At 43.5% G+C, this 24,605-nt stretch overlaps 1 protein-coding gene and 1 long non-coding RNA gene across 3 annotated transcripts; one reads left to right on the forward strand and one right to left on the reverse strand.

Moving 5' to 3' along the window:
• Positions 1-2,963: 2,963 nt before the first annotated feature.
• Positions 2,964-23,931, forward strand: LOC140898618 (serotransferrin-2). 2 transcript variants are annotated; one of them, XM_073312683.2, is made up of 17 exons: positions 2,969-3,241; positions 6,298-6,461; positions 7,787-7,886; positions 9,087-9,263; positions 10,923-11,085; positions 11,204-11,268; positions 11,953-12,110; positions 14,226-14,412; positions 14,563-14,711; positions 15,588-15,678; positions 16,862-16,921; positions 17,576-17,758; positions 18,561-18,717; positions 19,619-19,701; positions 21,159-21,343; positions 21,771-21,957; positions 23,047-23,931. In XM_073312683.2, exons 1-17 carry the CDS (start codon positions 3,133-3,135, stop codon positions 23,085-23,087), a joined length of 2,259 nt encoding a protein of 752 aa, XP_073168784.1. In that variant the 5' UTR covers positions 2,969-3,132; the 3' UTR covers positions 23,088-23,931. The 2 variants fall into 2 exon arrangements, 1 of the variants encoding a protein (XP_073168784.1); XR_012155040.2 differs by lacking the exons at positions 21,771-21,957; positions 23,047-23,931 and adding an exon at positions 20,141-20,218 and having other exon boundaries at positions 2,964-3,241; positions 21,159-21,239.
• LOC140898619 (uncharacterized) lies at positions 14,859-17,202 on the reverse strand. The gene is made up of 3 exons (XR_012155041.1): positions 16,909-17,202; positions 15,931-16,000; positions 14,859-15,094 (listed from the first exon to the last, which is right to left on the reverse strand). It is a non-coding gene; the product is annotated as an uncharacterized LOC140898619 (long non-coding RNA).
• Positions 23,932-24,605: the final 674 nt, after the last annotated feature.

Raw genomic sequence — 24,605 nt, forward strand, 5'->3', positions numbered from 1 at the left:
TTGAGAATCTGAGCCTTTTTGATTATTAGTTATTTGTAACTATATAGCAGGTATAAACATTTAAAAAAAAAACACGACCACATTATTTTTGGCAGTGGCCCTCAGAGATGTATGGTCCAGTGGTCTGAACAAGTCTCTTACCTCAATCTCACAGATGGGGAAATTGAGGTTAATTCTTACCTACCTCAGAGGCATAGATGTCCAGTGAAAAGGGAGAGACCTATTAATTTTAAAAGCTAAAAAGTTAGCGTTTTCTATGTGTCTCACAAAAATGTATTTACTGCAATGCTTTCTACTAAGGATCTGTTTTTTGTCACTACAGTGGTTCTCTTACCAATGGCACAGATTTAATTTATTTCTCATGGTACAGAGTGTGTGTAGTTCTCACTAACAGTCTTCAACCACTGGTACACTTACGCAGGGAAGTTGTGAAGGTCAATCACACAGGGGCTGATTTTCAAAGAGTGAAAGCCCCAGATATGCAGATATTTTTACACAATTATCTTTATGCAGATATTTTTACACAATTATCTTTATTTACATGTTTAATTACTCTGCATACACAAATATCCAAAATAACTGAACAGGAAAAGACAGGCACAAGTCGGGTTCTTACTATTTGTAAAGTACTTTACAGATGAAAAGCACCATACTGAATTAATAATTCCTCATGCTGCGAAACTAGAATGGAAACCACAAAGTGAAACAATGCCAGGTAGGTGTAGGACAGACATTTAAATTCAAAAACACCACAACTTCTTCGTGGAGCACTGTGACATTACCCAGAGTACAGTCTGGACCAATGGACATCTGTGTCCCCTCAATTCTTCAACCGGGGGTGACTTTTACACTGCTTCTCTGTGAGACCAACCACTCCTGGTCTGCTCTCTCTCTCAACCTCCAGGATGAAAATCACTAGCCAGCCACTCCTGAATTATATTACAGATGGAAAGCAGCAAATTCCCAGTCCCAGACTTGTCCCCTGAAATGTGAGTCTTGTACTGCCCTGTACCCTCCTGGACAATACAGGCTCATAGAAAGTCCATCATTTCATTAATAGAAAATGATGTGCACAAATCTTGTTATTCCAAATGGAGTTTCCCAAACACTTCAGTCCAAACACACTGGCTTAGATAAAACAAGTTTATTAACGACCGAAAGAAAGATTAAGTGATTACAAGTAAAAAGAAAAGGAGTACTTGTGGCACCTTAGAGACTAACCAATTTATTAGAGCATAAGCTTTCGTGAGCTACAGCTCACTTCCTCAGATGCATATCGTGGAAACTGCAGCAGGCTTTATATATACACAGAGAATATGAAACAATACCTATTCCCACCCCACTGTCCTGCTGGTAATAGCTTATCTAAAGTGATTTCCAGCACAAATCCAGGTTTTCTCACCCTCCACCCCCCCACACAAATTCACTCTCCTGCTGGTGATAGCCCATCCAAAGTGACAACTCTTTACACAATGTGCATGACAATCAGGCTGGGCTATTTCCTGCACAAATCCAGGTTCTCACATCCCCCCCACCCCCATACACACACAAACTCACTCTCCTGCTGGTAATAGCTCATCCAAACTGACCACTCTTCAAGTTAAAATCCAAGTTAAACCAGAACATCTGGGGGGGGGGTAGGAAAAAACAAGAGGAAACAGGCTACCTTGCATAATGACTTAGCCACTCCAAGTCTCTATTTAAGCCTAAATTAATAGTATCCAATTTGCAAATGAATTCCAATTCAGCAGTTTCTCGCTGGAGTCTGGATTTGAAGTGTTTTTGTTTTGTTTTTGTTTTGTTTCCATTTGTGCTGGAAATCACTTTAGATAAGCTATTACCAGCAGGACAGTGGGGTGGGAATAGGTATTGTTTCATATTCTCTGTGTATATATAAAGCTTGCTGCAGTTTCCACGATATGCATCTGAGGAAGTGAGCTGTAGCTCACGAAAGCTTATGCTCTAATAAATTGGTTAGTCTCTAAGGTGCCACAAGTCCTCCTTTTCTTTTTGCGAATACAGACTAACATGGCTGTTACTCTGAAACCTGATTACAAGTAATGAGGCATAAAAGTCAGAATTTGGCTATAAGAAAATAAAAGGTAAGATGTAACTAATATCTCACTTAACAAGCTAAGTGAATTGAAAGCAAAATGTCTCTCTCATCACATGGTTTTGCAGTCTTATTGGATGCCTTTCAGCCAGAACCCATTCACCAATCCAGTGCTCCTTTCCTTGTCTTTCAGACGTTGTGGATGTTGTGAGCAGAGAGAAAGGGAGGAGAGAGAATCTGGGGAGTTTGCTCCCCTTTCTTATAGCAATTCTCTTATTTGAGACTCATCTCCAGCTGGGGTTCAGGCAACAGAAAGTCTGTTTTCAAGGGAACCTCTAGTGTTCCATTACCAAGATGTATATTTCTTGCTCAGACCCTTCTTCCTGCCAAAGAATGGCTGCTTAACCATGTGATAGTCCATTTGAATATGTTGACACCTAGCTTAGGTGTTGGATAGCCTTTTGTCTCTGGGGAACTGGTTGAAGTGGTTTCCCCAGACTTGGAACATGTCTTATACAATAGAACTTTATAACTTCACATACAACGTTGCCACTCATATTTTACCAGGATGGTAGTGTTCAGCAGATGAGTTTTCAAATGATACCTCACCAGGCATACTTTGTACAAAATCCAGTTTGTAAAAAGGGTGAACATGAGGGTACAGACTGTCACAAGCACAGACAGGGCAACTGATGAGTTCTGTTCAAGGTCCACGTGGTGTTTGTGAGCCTAAAGTTACTGCTGGAAGCCTTTGGACAGCAAAAAAAATTAGGCACCAGGATATTGCATGCTCCCATATTGTGTCTGCCTGAAGGCTGTCAGGACTGAACCTCCAGCAGAGGCTTGCGCATGGTAGAGCAGAAAATACACTAATGCTTTCCATCTGTGCCTAGGAATGGGGCCTCTTGCACCTCCTTAATCCTCCTCTCACCTCATGGCTGGCTGCCATTCCTTCTGCCTACTCAGACACACCATCCCTTTTTCAGTCTTCTCTGTTGTTTTTATTGGTTTCTTGTGCTGATGCCTAAACCCATTTTTCTTCTGTCAGCAGCTCCAGTCATTGCATTGGAATCCCTGGTATGAGACAAGAAGAGAAGGCTCTGGTACAGTGGGATTACTGCTGCATTGTTATGAAGGCAGCCACAGCCACCATACTTTTCCTAGCTACCTTCGCCTTGCTCTCGTCAGGTAAGACTGGTACAGAGGGGGAGGGAGAAGGGTGACAGTCATCAAAACAAGTCTCAGGCAGTTTATGCTTGTTCTTTTTGCTTCTTTTGGTTCAAAATGGTTGCTGTTAGGTCTGTGTCTACTCTGATTACTTCAATTCTCATCTGGTGTTAGTCTCCCTGTTTGATCTGTGGCAGATGTTGACTTCATTAGTGATTCTTGAAAACAGCTTAATGCAGCTGTTCCTTGGCACTTTAGTGCAAGGTTGTTTGCTTTGAATAGTTGATGGGACCTGTTTGTTCTCTAACCTTAACACAGTGAAACAATTTAGGCCTAGACTGCCTCTAAACTTTAGGTCAACTTACCTACGCAGTTTAGGACTGTGGAAAAATTTCTTGCCCTAAGCACTGCAGTTATATCAACCGAACTTCCTGCGTAAATGCAGCTAGGTGGATGGAAGTATTCGTCCACCAATCTAGTTACCGCCTCTCGGAGAGATGGATTACCTATATTGACAGAAAAACTCCTTTTGTCAAGGTAGAAAGCATCTGTGCTATAGAGGAACAGCTGCAATCCCATAGCTGTACTGCTGCAATGTAGACATAACCTTTGTGTATTTGGAATGGGGCATCTTAGAAACTAAGGGTCTCTCAAATCCAGCTGAACTATGATTAAAGCATGGAGCTTGGCAGCTCCTGACAGAGTTGGCAGTTTACATAATTAAACGTATACATTTTAAAATAAAATGCTAATTTCTGCAAAAAACAAAACAAAAGCAAAACCCAAATCCAACCCTATATTAAGAAAACATTAAAGTTACACAGCTAAGCACTTAAAAATCAGGGAGCTACAATGGTAAAGTTGAATATATAACACTTTGAATACATTTGACCTGGTCTTTAATTACATGTTTTTGTTTGTTTTGGGTCCTCTCTTCAGTGACATGATCACTTATTATTTTGCATATAACATTTTTTTTTTATAACTTTAAACAAACACACAGCATTTCTTCGTACCATGTATGACAATGTATTCTGGACAAAATGTCAATGAAAGTCATTTAAATTAAGAGTGCACAGTAATCTGTATTTATACAGTGCACCACAGATTAATTCTAGAGTTTAAGATAAGAGTGAAAATTTACTAGCATCTATAGGCCAGTTTAGGTCCCAATCCTGCAAACATTTATGCATGTTCTTAATTTCATGCATAAAACTAATCTCATTGACTTCAAGGGGGTTACTCGTGTGCACAAAGTTAAGCTTGTGCATACATGTTTGCAGGATTCAGGACCAAATCTGTAACTAAATTAGCTTCATAGCTAATTGCCTTCTCCACTGAATATCACTAAGGAAGGCTGTGCTGATGGCTGAAAAGAATGTATAGGATATGGGTGCTAACTATTAAACACATTCCTATGAGAACGTACTATATTAAAAAGCCTACATCAGTAAAGAGACCGACCATTATCACAGCAAAATTAGAATTGTCCAAGAATGAAAAATATTACCAAAAACTGTGCCTATGCAACTGAGGTTATAGAAAATGTTTTATTATATATATACTGTATTATTTCAGAAACAATAATACTTTGCACTTATTATGAAGACTGAACACATATGGAAATAATCAGAGATCAGACTTGATCAGTTTCTTTCGATATGTGCCATCAGGACATGTGATTCTCTCAGAATGCTTTCAAGCATTAGTTAACCTGTATGTCACCCCTGCAAGGTAGGCAGGGATGTTCATTTTACAGATGAGGAAATTAGCACAATAAGAAATCTGTCTCTGTTTCAGATTCCACAGTCAGTGAGAGAGTTGGGAAAAGAACTCAGAATTTGTGATTCACAGTCTTATACTGTAACCTCTAAAACTGAGTTCCCTCCCACAAACCCCACTGCAGGAGCTATGGAAATGTTTAGTCGGTTCTATGTAGAACTCTAACCTGAATGGATGCGGTCAATTTAGTAGCTAGTTCTTTATCTTGTCTCTGCTTTTTAGTATCAGTTCAAGTCTGCTACTGATCTGGGATATACAAACAATAGTCCTCATCCTTTTTACTGACAGTGTCATTTCTGCCCCCACTAACTTTGGGGTAAGGTGTGTCTAGGGTTAATGACAATCAGCTAACAATCACAACTTGACATGTCTACATTAGCTGCAAAATCCTACTTAAAATCATGTTAGTGAAAACATGGCAGCTAACCCAGTTTAAAACATAACCTATTTTCTGTGTAAAGAATGGCCTTCATGATGCTCCATTCAGCTCTATGGGCTGCTTTCATGGGAGAGAGCCAAGAACAGAATTCCAATTCCAGCTCTGGCACTGGTTTTCAGTCTCGTCTTGGGAAAGGCATGTAACCTCTCTGCACATCATCTATAAAACGAGGATAATATTTCCTGCCTACTTCATGGCAGAGTGGTGGGGTGGCAAGGATTAATGTTTGTCAAGTGCTCTGAGAATTTAAAATGTTCTAGAAACATTGAGTATTTACAAGCTACCCCAGTTCCTGTTCCTCCTTGGCAGATTTCAGCAAGTGAAGCAAACTTCTCTAACCAAAGGAAAGTCCAGGAAACAGTTTTTCATTGTCCCCTGGATAACTTAGGCAGCTATGTTGTTTAGGAACAGGCCCAAGCCGTAAAACTCCCATCGTGATCTCAAAAGCCCAAAGTTCGGTAGTGTTTGGATCTAGGGTTTTGGTTCAGCATATTATATATAGTGTCTGATTTTTGCAAATGACTGCTGATTGGGGTATAGATTTCAAACTCACCCTTAGAGTACCCTTTTTTTTGTTTTTTTGGATCTGGTGCTTTTAGTGTGGGCCTCTCATTATTGAAAACAGAATCCTAGCACTGAAGGGGTAGTCACAGGGAAATAGTCAGGAAATGCTGTTCCCATTAAAGATGAGACTTTCCTCCCTTTGGCACTTTGACCCTAGAAACTAGTCTACTTTTTCCCTGTTAAAGAACAAAAACTAAAATCAGCTATGGTCAGTTTCCTCCATCCATGTCCCTTCTTCTGAATCTCCCTCTCCCCATTTAAAGAGCACGTGTCTTGCCTTGTGATCCTTCAGGGAAGAAGTTCAGATGGTGCACGCTGTCTGACCTGGAGCAGAGGAAGTGTGCTGAGTTATCTAAAGTACTCCTGGCTGTCCTACCTCTGGCTACAATCAACTCCTTTGCTAGGGTTTCCTGTATCAGAGCTCAAAATACGCATGACTGTATCGACAAGATCAGGGTGAGTCTGCAGAGAATCCCAGAGTTTATCTTAACCCAAAGTCTAGTTCTTCTGTAGCAGGGCGGGGGTGGGGGTGGGGGTAACTACTACTACACAGAATCCATAGGGAATTGAAATCTAGGCAATCATGGCGATGCTATTTCATCTGTGACAAAATACACAGTATCTGCGCAGACAAGAAGAATCCAGGTGATAAAAATCACTAATCAGTGATACAGTTACTGCTGAGCCAAAACAGAATCTCTGCTACACCTTTGTAATCCCAATGAAATAAATAAGAGCTGTGTGGGAGCAAATGAGCAAAATCTGTCTCCTCCCAGCAGCTGTTAAATCATGAAGACATACCAAAAGTCCCCTTGGCTTTTAGGTTTCAATTCTAGTTCAACTATATTTAACAATTTTTCTGCCCCTCCCCATTTAACCTCTAGTTAATCTTTCCTGAACCAAAGAGCTATCCTTTTTCCAAATAAAAATATCTTTGAATTATAATTTATATGAGATGAGGCAGTGAAGTGACTGGAGGTTTAAGACAGCTTTCACTGATGGGATAATGCTTCTCATACTGCTGTGTGCATTTAAGGACAAATTCCTTTGGGGAGAAAGGAAAATATAGCCCTGGCCTTCCTAGTAGTAGTTCAGTTTCGCTAATGTGTCTGAAACCTGACTGGGAAAAGGGAATTCAGTCTCCATTATCATTCAGCCCTGGCTTCCTCCACTGGATCCCAGCTCTGACTTGGAAAAAACAGCTGCTCCTGAGGTCAGAGAAGAACCTTGTCTCCACCTCTTCATTCAGTCCTGAGCTCCTTGTTAATAGATTATAAAGCTATACTTAGTAGGAGCTGCAGATAGTATGATTAAGGAAGGAACGCAAGAGTATCTGAAAGGTTTCTGGGGATGAATGGTGAGGAGAATACTCAACCAGTATTGGTGGATATGGAAGGAAAGAAAAAAAAAAAAGATCTGGAGTAAAATCCAGACCTCACTGAAGTCAATGGGAGTTTTTCCCATTGACTGCAGCAGAACCAGGATTTCATCCTTGGGGTGGAAGGATCAAAGGAAAGGTGGAGAAGGGATGTCATCTTGCCAAATTAGGTTTGTGAAGAATACTCAGGCTTCATGCAGGATGAATACTGACACAGACAGACATGTTACATATTTGACAATCAATTCAGGTTGACATTCCACCATGCCAAGAAACAGGGATCCAACCAAAATTGAGGCAAGCGTTGTGAAAAGTCTGTGGTGAGAGCTCTAGTCTTCAAATCGCTCATTGTTCCCATGGACGGAGGGACTCTCTTAAATGGATGTTTTTATTTTGAAAAAAGGTGAATAAAGCAGATGCTGTCTCCTTGGATGCTGGAGATGTTTATTCTGCTGTGAAGCTGTATGGCCTAACTGTGGTGGCAAAGGAGATCTATGAGGAAGGTAGGTTAGCAGGAACGCCTGTTTCTAAAATACCTTCACTGTAACCGAACGTTATCACTAAGATAGAAAGCACTACAATGGATAACTAAGGAGACCTCAGCCCAGAGCGTTATAGGAGAATCAATCCTATCCTCAGCAAGAGAAAGTATCTGTTACGTAGTGAGCCACTGTCCAAAGCAGGAATAAAATCTGATCCTCTGCTCTAACCACTACAAAGTAATTTGCCCCATCTCTATGCCTCAGTAGCTCTGAGGAGCTCTCATCTATTTCAGAGGGGTTTTAAGAGGCTTAATATAAGTTTGTAAAGCACTTTGAGATAAAGATGTCAATAATATCCTGCACTTAAATAAAATTTTTCATCCTCCAATCCTGTCCCCAGTACCTATAACCCACCCCTTCTTCTGTCTCTGGAGATCCATTTCCCACTGCATACTGGAGTTCCAAGCCTTGCAGCTAGACTGAAGATACATCCCTACCTTTCCCCCTTATTACAAAGCCCTTATGAAACCACACTGAAAAATGGAAGGGAAAAGAACAACAGGACTGAACAGTGGGTTGGAGGGGGTTGACTTACAAGGAAGGAGTAAGAACTAAAGCCTGGCCCAACCAAAACTAAAATTTCATGATTGAAAAGATCTGAAGGGAGTAAACCCAAAAGGAGAGAGTTGAATTAGAGTGATATCTGAGGGAATAACTGGGAAAAAAGGGATGAAATTAAGGAAGGGAAAAATATTTGGCTGAGTATCAGAATCATCATGGAATTAAGATGTATTAGGCTGTGAAAGATTCAGAAGGTAAGTGCCAGAAGCCCCATTGGTTGCAGAATCTGAAACTAGATGGCACAAATGCTCAGTGCAATGTTTCATGAAAACAAGGCTACACCGGCCTTGGACAGATGGACTGGATTTTCTAATAGACCTTTTCCATCTCTAAGTTCTATATTGCTTGCTTTGCATGTTGGTAGCTCTTGGCTAGCTGGTAGTGTCTTGGCAAACCTGGTAGTAACATAACCAACAGAATGTTCCTTTCAGACCAACTCTCCTTTCCCTGCTTATGCTGGTAACTGCATTTCTTACATTTTGAGACTTTTTTCCTTAGCCCTGGAACAGAGATCCTCACATCGCTGTGCACCGCAGCAGTTGTCCTAAGTTTATTAAAGGGATAGTTATTCTTCCTGTATCTCCCCTTTCCCATCATTAGGAAACTGTGTGTTTGCTGTGGCCATTGCCAGACGAGGAACTTTGGACATCCAGAGGTTAAGGGGGGTGCGTAGCTGCCACAATGGAGCCAGGTGGACATCAGGCTGGAACATCCCACTGGGCTTCCTCCTGGCTAGGAATGAGCTCCTCTGGGATGAGGATCAGCCTCTGAGCCAAGGTGGGTGAGTGGACAGCGACCAACACCATGGGGCCAAGCTCCTGCCTATGTAAAGGAGAGTAAAGTGGTGACAGGTATAACACCTACTGAACTATGCGGAACACACCAAGACCAAAGAGCCTCTGCGTTGGTGGACCAGATATCCACTTGGGGAAGCTTAGCCACTTGCTGCTAGCCCTCTTCTGCCAGTGTCTTTTCAGTGATCCCTCACAACAGAAAATCTATGTTAGCAAGAGGAACAGGAAACATCTGTGTTCTGTATTCAATGGGAGGTTAGGGAAAGGGAAGCACTGTACAGTAGCTTCTACAGCATATCGTCTTACCTTTTGTCATAAATATAAAGGGAAGGGTAAACCCCTTTAAAATCCCTCCTGGCCAGAGGAAAAATCCTCTCACCAGTGAAGGGTTAAGAAGCTAAAGGTAACCTCGCTGGCACCTGACCAAAATGACCAATGAGGAGACAAGATACTTTCAAAAGCTGGGAGGAGGGAGAGAAACAAAGGGTCTGTGTGTCTGTCTAGATGCTGTTTCTGCCGGGGATAGACCAGGAATGGAGTCTTAGAACTTTTAGTAAGTAATCTAGCTAGGTATGTGTTAGATTATGATTTCTTTAAATGGCTGAGAAAAGAACTGTGCTGAATAGAATGACTATTTCTGTCTGTGTGTCTTTTTTGTAACTTAAGGTTTTGCCTAGAGGGATTCTCTATGTTTTGAATCTAATTACCTTGTAAGGTATCTACCATCCTGATTTTACAGAGGTGATTCCTTTACTTCTATTTACTTCTATTTCTATTAAAAGTCTTCTTGTAAGAAAACGGAATGCTTTTTCATTGTTCTCAGATCCAAGGGTTTGGGTCTGTGGTCACCTATGCAAATTGGTGAGGATTTTTACCAAACCTTTCCCAGGAAGTGGGGTGCAAGGGTTGGGAGGATTTTGGGGGGAAAGACGTGTCCAAACTACATTTCCCAGTAAACCCAGTTAGAGTTTGATGGTGGCAGTGGATATTCCAAGGACAAAGGATAAAATTAATTTGTACCTTGGGGAAGTTTTAACCTAAGTTGGTAAAAGTAAGCTTAGGAGGTTTTCATGCAGGTCCCCACATCTGTACCCTAGAGTTCAGAGTCGGGGAGGAACCTTGACACCTTTCTATCGTGCCTTTAATTCCAAAGGATCCCAAAGCCTTTGACAAATGATGGACCTGATTCTTCACTCACATCTCACCAAATGGAGGATTGGATCCTATGGCTGCCCAGCACCAGTGAAATGCAGCCACCTTTGGGATGGAGAGTAGCAATCAGCTGTGGTATAGCAAGTACACAACAGTGAGCAGAGGCTGGTCAAAGACTCCAGGTTCTTACAGAAAGTGCCACAGATTCTTTAATGAACACACAGAGCAGACAGGGCCCTGGTTTTTAAGGGTAGGGGGCCCACATGCAGGAAGTGCACAAAACTTAATTTAACTCCCTCAGAAGGAAGAAAGATGGACTTGACCCAACCAGGCTTTGACCCTGTAGTTTCAGGAAGTATTTCATACCTGAAGCTTGGACAACCAAGCCATCCCCACTGGAGACTAACAACTTTTTACAAGTAGCACTTAAGGAATGCTACTGTTATCTCTTCCAGCCTTTGCCACTTGACTGTTTTTCTTATGTCTACAGTGATCAGTCAATATTTCAATGCCAGCTGCATCCCTGGTGTTGGCGTCACCTTTCCTCAGCTCTGTGCTCTCTGTCAAGGACCGAAATCCTACGTTAGGAACAAGAACCACTTCTGTGAGACCAGCAGCAGTGAGCCCTTCTACAACTCTGAGGGAGCCTTCAGGTGACCTCACCCCCACTCTGCTTGCATTAGAGGTGGCTTGGGGGTTGGGAGGAAGAAGGGATGGCAGGAGGAGAAAAGCAGGTTTAAGTGCTAATGGATTGTGTTCATCTCTCTGCAGGTGCTTGAAGAATGGGGTAGCAGATGTTGCTTTCCTAGATCACTTAACTATAATGAATGGCACAGGTAAACCCAAGTACTCAGATTTCTGTTGGCCTGCAACTTGTATTCTTTTCTACATGGATGCTTTGTGGGGAGATGCCCAATTCATTATCGATTCCAGTTTGAGTTTAATCTAGGCAAGCAACTCTTGAGGGTATGCCTCAGATCTCCAAGAGTCAGAGGGAAATGGAGAGTGGAAGGTTAGGAGGGAAATGGTGGCTCACAGGAGATGTTCTTTGTCAGAACCACCAAAGCTTTCCATTTTAGATTATTGCCTTAGCTCTCAGTCACTATTTATACAGGATGGCTCATCGTATACCAGTGAGGAACCCTTTAAAATTCCATGGGTACCTCTTCTAGAGGAGCAGTTTTCATTGGCCAGGCTTTTTACTTGACCAAAAATTTGCATCATATACTCAAGGTCGGTCGTTCACAGGGGTCTAGCAGCTTTTTTCTTTAAAGAAGATTTAAAATTATTGGTTCTCAGAAAGCGTCTCAAATTCCCCAGCCAATGTCCTTGTGCTTTAACGTCTCTCTTTGGTAAGGGGAGCAGCACAGAGAGAAACCTTCCCTGCTGAGAGTTAGTATTCACTGCCCTGCTTGGGCACTGAGACTTGGAGCAGGCTCCCTTGAAATACGTTGTGTCTCCCATTCCTCTGCCAGGCCGGGTTTCACTTCACAGCTTTGATAGCTGCCCTGTTGTTTTAGATTCAGAACAAGAGGAATATGAGCTCTTGTGTCCTGATGGATCCACAGCAAAGCTGAGTGCCTATGGCACCTGTAACCTGGGTCGTGGGCCTGGGCGTGCCATCATCAGTCGCCACAACTTCCAGAAGATCACCAAGAAATTCCTCACCCTGATCCAGGTAATTTGCAACTGCTAATCAGGTTCCAAGCCCTCTCTGTGTGTAGATGGAATGAGCTAGACTGCAGGTGTTGAGGCTGCTCTGGGACATCCAACATGGCCATCTGCTAGGACAGGTACCCTGGTGGGAGTTCCAAAGGCTATTGGAGAGAGAGGGTGAGCGTGCACAGCCTTTAAAGTTAGATCAGAGTATCAAAGTAATACAGTCTTGGAGAGAGAGGGCAAGAGTGGAGGTCTCTCTCTGCTCTCCAGGATACTAATAGCTGCTTAGTGTAAATTTGGAGAGATCTTTGCTCTCGCTACATCCCTCCATTTGCTATTAATGTGCGGAGGGTGGAGATCTTTAGATAGTAACGTCCAGATCCTCAAACTTATTTAGGTATCTAACTCCCATTGAAGCCAATGGAGTTAGGCACCTAAATATCTATGAGACCATTTTTGTACATCATGTATTAAAATCAGTGCTTGATCCTGACTGGGGCCTCTGGGCATATCAATATATATATTTAACAATAGCGTCCAGCAATTACCAAGAAAATCTGACCCCGGCATCTGCCTGTACCCCCTTTCTCTGGAAAAAGGAGTCTCATTCCCAGTTCCAAGCGTGGACTCAAATCCAAGGGAAAAATAATCTGAAACATACTTAAGAGGGAAGTGCTTGGAAAGCAGTAATGCCATATATTAGGAGGAGGTAATTTAATAGTATGGGCTTGGACCACCCTTGTGGGCACAGGAGGTGGTTTGCCTCTTCTTTGGTCACAGGGGCAGGTGCACTCAGAGGAGAGATTCACCCATCGGGGAGCTTTAAACTTCCGCCAACTTCTGGCAGTGTCTTCCTGGGATACACACAGAACTAATGCGTCTCCTAGGCCTTTTGCCCAGCCACAGCCATTTTGTGGGCTATGCCCACCAGTTCCCAGGTGTCTCTTCCTTGTCTCTCTTCCCATTCCCCCCTAAATAGAACAGATTTGCAATGGGGTGATGGTGCTACAGTCCCAAGCTTTATCCCCTCCAGGTCAGGTTTCTCCCACCCCAGACCCTCACCTGTGCTCTGCTGAGGCACTGAAGCAGGCACTGGGTGTATAGCTTGACTAGGAGATGAGTAAGTGGGGGACAGTGTAACGACATCTGAGTACTCAACACTGCAAATGCTCAGGTGGGAGGAGTTACGCAAGAGGGAGTAACAAGGAATCTTGGCTAACAATTACGCAAGGGAAAATATAGGATGAATATCAGGAAAAGCTTCCTGACAGCAACCTCTATGAGACTCTGGAATAGTCTCCTAAGCAAAGTGGGCAAAGCGCCATCCTTTAGAGATATTTAAAATTACAAGGGACAAAGCACTACCTGAAGAACCATCCTGCTGTGGCCTGGGGAGATAGCTAGGTCTCCTCTAGCTCTAATCTGATTCACTCCTACAAGCTCAGGTAGGAGCGAGCAGTGGAGGGGGAGAGGCCAGGCCACTGAAATTGAAAGGAGGAACAAACAAGGTCTCCTGCCCTTTGACCTCCAAGTGCCCACCACTGTGAATTATTATGCAGTTTGTCATATGGTTCGGGGACGTCTGGGTGCAAGCCCTTGATTACTTCTCCACCCATCCTCATATTTACATTCTCTAGTGGATAAATAGTGCTTGTTGCCTCCGCCTCCAAGCATCTCATATTCATTCAAAACTGAACACCAACTGCATAAGAAAGTTCTTACAACCCTCCATATCCTGCCCCTGAAATAGCCCAGGGTAAGTGAATAATTTAACCAAAACAGATACATCTTATGCTGTAGTCTGGAGCTCCTGCCTGGATGCTGCAGACAGCAGTCTCCCCTGCTGGAGCAGAAAATGAGCATCGCAGCCAATCACAATAATCCGGATGGAACAGGAGAAGCAGCAGTTCCTCAAATAACTGGGTCCCAGACCATGTACAGATGGAAACCAACACTTAAGACTGATGCACAGAGGGTTTGCCCTAATCCCAGGGAGTGTTAGAGTTCTGAGTACGACATTATGATCACCCCGTGCTTGCCATGACTCTAGACAGTGGAGGTATAGCAACAAGGCTGCTAGTCACAGAGGAGATGAGCAGCATCTCTACAGCTAAAGCCATTGTACTTTTCCTAGCATCTCTTTGGGCAGAAGGGAAAAGAAAGGGCCAAGTTTGAGCTCTTCACTTCAGTGCCATTCAAGGGGAAGAACCTGCTGTTCCACGATGCCACTCAGCACCTGCAGCTGCTCAAGGACAAAGCACAGATCTCCCATATCCTTGGCCTGGACTACGTAGCCCTCTTGAAGGGACTAGGCCATGAAGGTGAGAGCTCACCCAAGGGAATGGGACAGAGAGGCCCCCCACCCCTTTGCAAGGGAGAGACATGCACAGACCCAAAGAAGCCAACTGGTAAAGACAGCTCAGTACATGGATGGTGCTAACCCCATTGCACTCTCTGTCCTGCTGCTGCAGGGAGCTCACTGGACAACAGTGTGGTACGCTGGTGCTGCATCAGCAATGCTGAGCTCCGCAAGTGCGAAGAGTGGGCCCTGAACATCAAATCTGACCCCCTTGTCTGCGTCCAAGCCGCTTCAATGACCAACTGCATTGAGCTGATCAAGGTAAGAACCGATATGGAGTAAACAGGAACGCAAGGCACAGGCATGTCTGTCCTTGTCCCAAACACCTGGGGGCAATGGAGATAAACCAACCGAGGCGCTGCAGAAATTGAGACCAAGGGGTCCTCAGGCCGCCCCCCCCCTGCAGCCACTGGGGTATGGGAGAGATAGACAGTTACACAGGTTATGCAGGTTCTAAATTGTCACTGCCACAATTTCAGGGTTAACTGCACCTTTGACAACACCTGTCCTGGTCTTCAAGGGCACCCACTTAAGGTCTCGGGCTCTCAGCCATCATCTACTTGCAGTCCCTCTGCACCTCACTGAGATTCCTCCAGCAGGTCTGACTTGGGGTCCAGTATCTGTCGTTAACCTTTCTCTATAGGCTACACAACAGTGTATAGCAGTTATCAACCAGCCTTCACACAGCAAAATATATTCATTTTTAGGCAAAAATACTAGAGAAAAATGTATAAAAACCAACACACATTCCTATATGCATGCTAACAGCTTATTAGATGTCACCCATCGGTCCTAGTAGGCCAAAGTCTTTCCAATCCTTCTAAAAGGTTCTGCCCTTTGGTGAATTAAAAGAAGACTGAAAATTAGTTTACACTCAGCCTTCTGACACCAAAAAACATTTTTTGTTTGAATCTATGAAAAACCAGATTGAATTAGTCCACACAAACCTCCCCAGGGGATGGTACCTCTCTAAGAGTTGTTTCATCTTAGTGACTCACCTTAATCATCCCCTACAGTTTCCTAAAGAAACTGTGGTAACCCTCCTTCATAAATGTAATATTGAGGTCCCCAAAGATACTGCATGGGGTTGCAATATCGGTCCCGGTCCCACATGTTACTCTCTGATATTGTTGGCAGAGTAATGAGGCCGATGCAGCCACGCTGGATGCCACGCATGCCTACATTGCAGGGATATGTGGGCTGGTCTCAGTAGCTGCAGAATGTTATGGTGAGTTTTCTGTTCCACAATAATCCCTCAGGGGCTGGCATGGGGGAGACCAAAAAAACCCAAAAAACACTACCGTTAAAAACCTGGTAAAATTGCCACACAGCTGTGTCTAGCTGCAAAGGCAGGGGAAGGAGAACCAAGAGATCTGAATATTCTTCCCAGTTCTTCCACTGACTGGCTGTGAGCTCTCGGGCAAGTCACTTCATCTATGCCTCAGTTTCCCCACCTATAAAAGGAAACAGTTATACTGACCTGCCACAAGAGAGATGCTGCAAGTCTCTAATAAAGTGTTTGAAGTGTTTCACAAGCCTTGGATAAAATGCTGTAAATGCAAAGGATTATAGAAATTAATGGATGGGGTGCAAGATTCTTAGCTTTGAGAAACCAAAATCTAGAGAAAGCTGCATCTCCTCAGGAACTTTTGAGGTAAGTCTATACTGCAATGAAAGACCTGTGGCTGGCCCATGCCAGCTGACTTGAGCTGCAGGGCTATAAAATTCTGTCTGTGGCTGGAACCTGGTCTCTGGGACCTTCCTCCTGAAACCAAATATCTACATTGCAATTTTATAGCCCCAAATCCCAAATCAGCTGAACCAGCCACAGCTGTGCCACAGGTCTTTTATCACAATGTAGGCATACCTTCAATGATGGGTGGAGGGAGGTGGGGGAAAAGAAAACTTTTTTCTGCACTTGTGAAGTCCATGACACCACATCCATTTTGGGAACAGGGAACGTGGCAGACCTTAAACCCTTCTCTGATCCAGCATGGCTAGGAAAGCGAGAAGACTATGATCGGATACTTGGATATGAGGAAGGAAACATTCCCATAGTCCAATTTTTCATCTAGCTGAGCAGAGTCCCTCTGTCTCAGTAACAGTCCGTGTCATTAGATCCTCTGCACTGAGTAAGTGCTCACTGCCAGACCCACAAGCCACGTGCACTTCATGGGTTCATTTTTCTATGGCGGGAATGCTGGCAATGTGAGTCCTAGCATAGGCCACCCCCCATCCACTGATTAGACTCTCCCAGATGCATCTTTCCTATACACGTGTGGTGTTCTTTAGTGATTATGTTGGTATCTAGTACATGCTCAGCGCACACTCAGCAACCAGTCACCAGTTCTTGTGTATATGGTTTTGGGTTTTCAAACATCACTCTGCTCTTGCTCGTCTCTCCTGCCCAGGAGAGGGGTGTGCCCCAGCTGCTGGGAGAACAAAGAAGCTGACCCACCTTGCAGATAAAGGTAATGAAGGATCTTTGAGGTATGGGTTTCTCCTTTAATGAAGTGGTTCCACCCGGATGCTCAGGCAACTCTGCTGGGGTAAGACAGAATTCCTAAGACCTGTGAAAGTGGGGTGACTCCCAACTACTCAGCAGAGCAGCTAACAGCAATTGCAGGGCTCTACTGGTTCATACTTTACCGCCACTGAGCCGTGAGGATGTCATGCAGCAGACCCTCAGCCAAAACACCCAAACGCTTTCAAACAAAGCTCCATTAGGGATAGAGGAAGGTTATGAGACAGGAAGAGGAGTTCTCGCTGTATGTAGAGGTCGTGATGGTACCTTGCCCTAGGCTGCGGCTGTTGGGACTTACGCTAGCATAAGGGGCATGCACGCACTGGTTCTGGAAGAAGGAGAATCCTTCTGTCTGGGGGCTAGAGACTTCACTGTTCCAGGCAGCAGTGCCAGGACTGAATTTTTGTGGCTCAGAAGACAATGCAGCTCTCAGTTCCCTGCAACTAAAAGAGCTCAGTACAGACGACAAGGGAAAGGGAGGCAGGAGTGTCATTTTAGGGAGGATACAACCGGTTCTAAAACTTACTTTTAACATAGAGACTGTTCCCGTCCAAGATGTCTTGCTGTCTCAGTCTAACTGGTTCTTGTCATTGTCACACAGCACTGCCACCTGTCTACGCTGTAGCCCTGGCAAAGAAGAATGCCAGGCATGTAAATATCCATAACCTGAGGAGACGGCGTTCCTGCCACAGTCACCTGTACAGTCCTGGGGGGTGGCTGCTCCTCTCCAGGTACACAGTGGGGGCTCTGGAGAACAACACTGTGAACTGTGATATCGGCTCTGGTAAGGACTGCACCAGAATATCTACCAACTGGACAAATGATGGTGCCAAGGGGTATGGGAAAGGAGGAGGGAGAATGGAAAACTTCCGTCATTCTTACACATCACTTAAGACATTCACCATTGCTCCACTATGTCCCTCCAAAATACTCTCCTGGTCAAATGGAGTTCTGGGGGAGCGCTGATAATTACCTCAACATTGGAAATTATTTATAATGTGCTTATCACCACATTATGTTTAAAAATATTAAATACTGCCCATAACAGATACCCCATCCTCTCCATCAACTGCCCTCCATACCCAACTTTAAAACCCATAATTTAATACCTAATCAAAGTGTCTTGCACCATGCTCTGAAGGTTGGCGGATTCAGTCTGTAATGGATCAGAGGGGTCAAGTGTTAGGAACCGAGCTGCCCTCAGTGTGGCTAATTAAAACTTCCAGATATTGGCAGGTGAGCAGCATCCCTGTTGGTAGATAATGTGATGCAGTCAGTATTCCCCCCCAGACAGCCTTACTCACCTGCAAGGTTTAGTTTTACTACTTTGCTGTTTGCTATTCTCCGTCACCCAAGCAGAAGTTAAATTTGTGAACTCTTTTATTGTAGGTCTTAGAGCATACCCACTCAGTGGATCAAGTGTCTGGTCCTCTAATCTTAGTAGCTGGGTGAGACAAAGGAAACAGGCTCTGGAAATGCAAACTATCTTACAATGGAGAAGTCAGTAGCAGTCCCTGTACTGTATTAGGAAAGAACATATTTTTAAATGCCCCACATTGACTAATCCCATAATTTCTCTCTCTTAGCTTACCAGAGTTACTTTTGGAAGGGTTGTATGCCAGGAGCAGACAGGAACCTATGCAAAGTCTGTATTGGAGGTGGTGAGATGGAAGGGGAGAAAGAGTCCAGCAGGTGTGCTGCGAATCATAATGAACGCTACTATGGAAACATGGGTGCACTCAGGTAAGTCCCTCTGTTTGAGGCAAGGACGAAGCTTAAAAGCATCACCCAGAAATGGCTCATTTATTTTGCCTGCTGGTTTTCTAGGCAGGACTCATATTTAAACGCTGGTAACCATAAAGATGGCCTTTGGGTCAGTGTATTTTATTTCAACTGTGATTGCTTTGGGACAGCTGAGCTGGCTGGAGATTTAAAAGTTATATAGCCATTTCTAATGGAAAACTAGATAAGATAGTGATTCTTAACTCATAATCCACTAATGATACTTGGTGCACAAACCCAAGCCTACTCTGAGACCAACTGAAGAGGTAACAATTGCTCCACAGGGTCAGCCAGCACAACTAGTGTGGAATTTGAGCAAGTAGTAGTGCAGGATATGAAAGGCAATTATGTTGACAGGGAATCATTCCCACCAGCTAATGGAAAGAGAATAAAAAATAACTGGAGACAGAGAAGGCATAAATAGAATGTTCCAATCTCTGTAGTTGAATGGTATTAGCTTGGCAGCCCTAGAGACAGAAATCCAGATACAATATGGTATTGCACGCTTCTTTATATTGCCCTGCCAATATGCCTCAACTCCAATTTGGGAGTCAGCTTTAGGAATGAGGAGGTTATTCAGTCTCCAGGCCCGCTGAGACTTTGGTCTGTTTGCTGAGATTGCCAGCAAGGAGGCAAATAGTTATTTGTAACAGACACTCATTCCCCAAGACCTCCACTGAGACCACTAACTCATTTCACACATAGATTATCAGTTGCTTCAGCATATGGTGGTACCTTTTGGCAGCCAGTGACCTAGACTAGACTCAGATTAGTATCCAAACCCTTCAGTCATCTACTGCTCCCAGAAGTTCTAGTCTCTTAATCTGATATTGTGATAAACTATTGCTTTCCCTTGCACTAGGTGTCTAGTCGGCAGTCCCAGTGGAAGGAGCTTTGGGGACGTGGCTTTCCTGGAACATCATAACCTGCTCAAGAATATTGAGAGTGAGATTGTTTGTCCCATCCTTTGAGTATTTCAGCTGGTACCAAAGTTTCTTCCCACACAATGATCATGATTCCAAAACATCCACATACAAAGGTCTAATCTGAGCATGCAGCTGTTTTGTCTGGGTTTCAAGTCACAAGGACCTTTCTGCATTTGAATGCGCCAATGAAGCGCAAAATTCAGTTACAATTTAGTTTGGGGGTGGGGTGGGGAAGAAGAGGAAATAATCAGTGTGAGCAGGAAGACAGGGAGAAACAAGACTTGGAAAGTGCCCATTTGGGAAAAAGACCCCTAAATAGCTCCAGAAAACCCATTGACTCCCCGTGGCATCACAGCCTTGTCCAGAGGCAGCTGCAGTAGTTGTATACGCAAAAAGGAGTACTTGTGGCACCTTAGAGACTAACCAATAAAGTACTCCTTTTCTTTTTGCGAATACAGACTAACACGGCTGTTACTCTGAAACTAGTTGTATACGGTTATGCTTGACCAGAGAGTGAAGAAAATCGGGGCAGTGAGGTAAGAGATACCACAGTATATGCTGAAGTGTAAAACCCTTGCTTATGCTGGGAAATGCTCTGTGGCTCCAACAGACTCTACATAACAAGAGAATTGATCTGACTTTATCATGGTGTGTTATTTTGGACACAAGAACAGTGAACATAAGTGGCTGCAAAAATCTCACTACTGAAATTAGCTACTTGTTCTCAACTAAGTTACTTCAGAAATGGCAAAAAGCAGAGCAGTACAACAGACAGAAGGGCTGCCAACTGGCATGTTTTAAAATGAAAATCAGTTTTGGTTAGAGGCGCTTACAATAGAAAAGCATTGAAACCCCCCAAACATTCCTTTTGCCAATCTTAATAGCAGATAAAACAGATCACAGCCTTCAGGGAGGGAAGGAGAAAAAGAAACTCCATTTTCATTTGGCCTTACAAACCACTAAGTAGAGTCTTCCCAACAGCACATTAAAATTTCTGCCGTCTAAATTCCAGGGAAAGGCGTTTGTAAGAGATTGTGTAGTCTTTCAGAAAAGATACACGTATCTATAAGGAATTGGACCTCCATTTGAACAGACACACTGATTAGCAATTTCTGCAGAGCAGTTAATGGCTGAATGGTCATGGAGACTGAATTAGCTTTTCTCTAAGAGGTCTTTCCAGTGGCAGGTTGAGATGGATTGATGGGCTGATATGGCACTGATATTCATTGCAGTTGTCACAGCCTACAGTCACTGAAATACAAAGCCTCCCTACAGAAACTCCAGTGTGCCCACTATACAGCCTCTGTAGAGGCCTGTGGCAAGTTGAACTTTGAACACAGTGCACTGATTCTTTTTTCCCTTTCCAATGGTAATACTTTGCATGGGATTTCACCTTGTCTCAACTGAGATCTAGCTGATGGCGTGGACATGGGATTTACTGAGCTGAACCCTGCTGCCTCTCCATCTCCTTTGCAGGTCTGCAAAGCTCAGGTTGGGGTACAGGTTATACCCTCAACGACTTTGAGCTGCTGTGTCTGGATGGAAGGCGTGTCGCAGTCACAGACTGGGCAGACTGTAACCTCGGCCCTGTTCCTCCTAACATAGTCATGACTCGACCAGTGACCACCACCAAGATCTACGGCTTCCTGATGAAATCCCAGGTAAGGCAGAAGATGGGAAAGATTGTTATCCTGTTCTGGTTACACACTACTGAAAACCCCATCAAGGTCCAGAGTCCAAAACCTTCCAAACAAAATAAGAAATAAAAGTACCTCCACAGCCAGCACTAAAGGTTTAAGACTGCACAGGAGACTAACGAAAAGACCATTCGGATTCACTAAAGGAGAGTTTCAGCACGAGTAGCTCCTACATCATGTTCATATTCTTGCTGAGAAACAAGCCTCTGTGGTCCTGTAACAGACAATGAGTTAACATGTGGGAGGAGTTTGCAAGAGCCCCAAATAAGGCTAGCACTAGCTGAACCTTATACATCTCTCTCTTTGCGAGGTTGCTACATGGCTGAAAACTCACCTGCTTCATCTATTTTGTTTTCTGCTTTCTGAGTTTTTTCTTTTCTTTTCTGTTAAGGAAACTCTGGAAACAAATCTGGATTCTAAGTTCCATCTGTTTCACTCACAGAAGTATGGAGAAAGTGATCTGCTCTTTAAAGATGCTACTCAGTATCTTGTTCACACAAGTCACCTGGGCTATCAGTCCATTCTTGGAGAGCCCTTCTTTCAGCTGGCAGAATCTGTGTTTAACTGCACACATGCAGGTAATGTGACGTAGTTCATGTTGAGCTAGAACATACAACCTTAGAAGCATGCCTGGACAGTAGCTGTCAGCTCCTACTGACAAACTCATTTTTGCTACTTCAACTACTGCTAGGGAGTTCCCCCACAGCCGAAATTCCTGACAGCAATTCCTGCCTGTGGGCACTGGCATGTGAATGTTCTAGGGCAGTGATTCTCAAACTTTTGTACTGGTGACCCCTTTCACGTAGCAAGCCTCTGAGTGCGACCCTTGCCTTATAAATTAAAAACACTTTTAAAATATATTTAACACCTTTATAAACACTGGAGGCAAAGCGGGGTTTGTGGTGGAGGCTGACCGTTCGCAACCCCTCCCATGTAATTACTTCGTGACCCCGAGGGGGCCCGACCCCCAGTTTGAGAATCCCTGTTCTAGGGAGCTTCCCCACAGACATTGTTAAAATAACCGTTGCTCCCAGCAGAGACAGCACTTCTGCAGTAACACCCATTGACTGCACAGTTTAAAAGATTCTCACACGAGGGGGAAGACAGTGAATAGCTAAGCAGGTTATAGTTTAATCTTGTGGCTAAATCAATGGTAGTGTAAAGCAGGCACAGGTTTATTGAAGACAAGTCCATTTATACCAGCTGTGATTTTGCCCTTTGATCTCCACAGACCAGCTCTGTGGCTGGGGGTAGATGGGAAAGAGTCACTGATTTCTTTCTTGGAGATGCCAAGATTGGGGGAGAGAGAGGTCAAGTTTTTTTACAGTTAAAATTTTAATTTTGCCTTTAAAAGGTACACTGTCACACTGAATTATTAAAAACCAAAACTCTTTTCAATAGTATGTCTGGAGAATTTTAAATTACTATAAAAGTCTTGTATAAAGCTACTGAGAGTAATATCAAGGTATGCAGCTGGCCATCAACAAAATCATGAAGCCAACTATATATAAAGTGCTGTTAAAGGCAGAGTAAAACTGAAAATAAAAAGATTCATACTAGCATTTCAGTTTTACTGACTTTAGGTGTGGTATGTATGAACTGTTCAGACAGAACTGTAATTTTATAGTTGAGAGTTTTAATTAAAAACATTGTATTTTGATTTATAGACATCTTAGAATTCTGCAAACAGGATATCTGCACATCTTAGATGTGCAGACATATCTACAGACATGACACACAGAAGTTCCGCAAGACATCCACCACTGCCACCCAAGTTGAAATCAAGAGATGCCAAGAGGATTTTCACCACTTGAGACTGGCTATTTTCTATTTCATAAAAGCAAGACAGACCTCGTTTAAATACTGAAAAAACCCAAACCTTGCAGTTACCTTGCACCTACTAATATATACACTCCCCCATGACAACTACTGGGCTGGAGGTGCTGATAATGCTTCTCAAATGTCACTCCCATTTCCTATCCAGAAGCACTGCCTGTTACCTACGTTCACTCCACTTGGTGTGGAGTATGGCACCATGCAGAGCAGTACAGATCAGACAGCAAACCTTGAGACTGGGCCACTGGCATCAAAAAAGCAGCACCAACAATTAAGATCAAAACGCAGTATTTCCAGTTTAAACCCCACTCCCCACCCCCACAATTCAGCATCTTTATAGGAAGGACAGGGCCACGCTGAGGGCCACATTGGGCCTAGGAATTATTCCTCCCTTTACAGACCAAGTACATAACACAGGTTAGTGCGTCGTTCCCCTAACATGTTTCATTTATACTACATTTTCATTTAAAACAACTTGTTATCTGAGGTAACTACAACATTACTTTTATATGCATAAATCTTGCGATAGTTAGCTGCTACACACTACCTATATATTTACATCTAGCACAGACAAGTGTATCCATTTCTGCTATGAACAGGGAAGGGTTTATTTCTCTTCTGTTTGTATGACCAGCCAAGAATGTGTACCAAATGAATCAACAGATTTTGCAGTTATCCCTTGGGAAATTAACAATCTATAATGAATAAATTTCTACCATCAGAACCAGTTCCTATATTCTTAATAGGAGGTGGGGATGGTGGGAAGGGAACAACAATGGAGTTCCCATTCTTGTCCAAAAAAGCAGCACATAACAGGGTATTTCTCATGACTGAGAATAATCTAATTTGTGTTCATCCAAACCTTTGGGAACCTTCTCACAATGTATATGGTTAAACTGTTCGCTTTTTACAAGAGGAGGTGCTGGAACACAGTGCAAGGTCTCTGAAAGGGAGTGGTGTCTTGTTCGCATTGTAGTTCGCATTAACTTTAAGAACTCAGTTGCAACCTTGTGGAACCATTGTACGTTACCAGGTACGAGGCGGATTCCTAGAACCATTCTCTTAGTTAGTTAGTTAGAATGGGCTGGGAATGCTGCACAGGCAGCCTCATTAGCCCAGGGTGCAAAGAACACCACCATTCAGCAGGATATTAAGAGTGGCAAAACAAATCCAAGCCAGTCCTCTTCAGACAGATGATAGGAAATTTAAGTAGGGATTGTGAGAGCACGTTAGTTTCATTACTTGTAATTTTTGTTTCCCATGATAGAGGACATCCCCTGGTCTGGACATTACTCATGGACAGGGATCTGTGTTCTCTGCAACATCATTTCATCAAATTCTGCAGCAAGAACTCCTAGATTAGGTAACAAGATTAACATATTTTGTTGCT

The sequence above is a fragment of the Lepidochelys kempii genome, chromosome 15 (genome assembly GCF_965140285.1).
Source record: "Lepidochelys kempii isolate rLepKem1 chromosome 15, rLepKem1.hap1, whole genome shotgun sequence".
Taxonomy (NCBI): Eukaryota; Metazoa; Chordata; order Testudines; family Cheloniidae; genus Lepidochelys; species Lepidochelys kempii.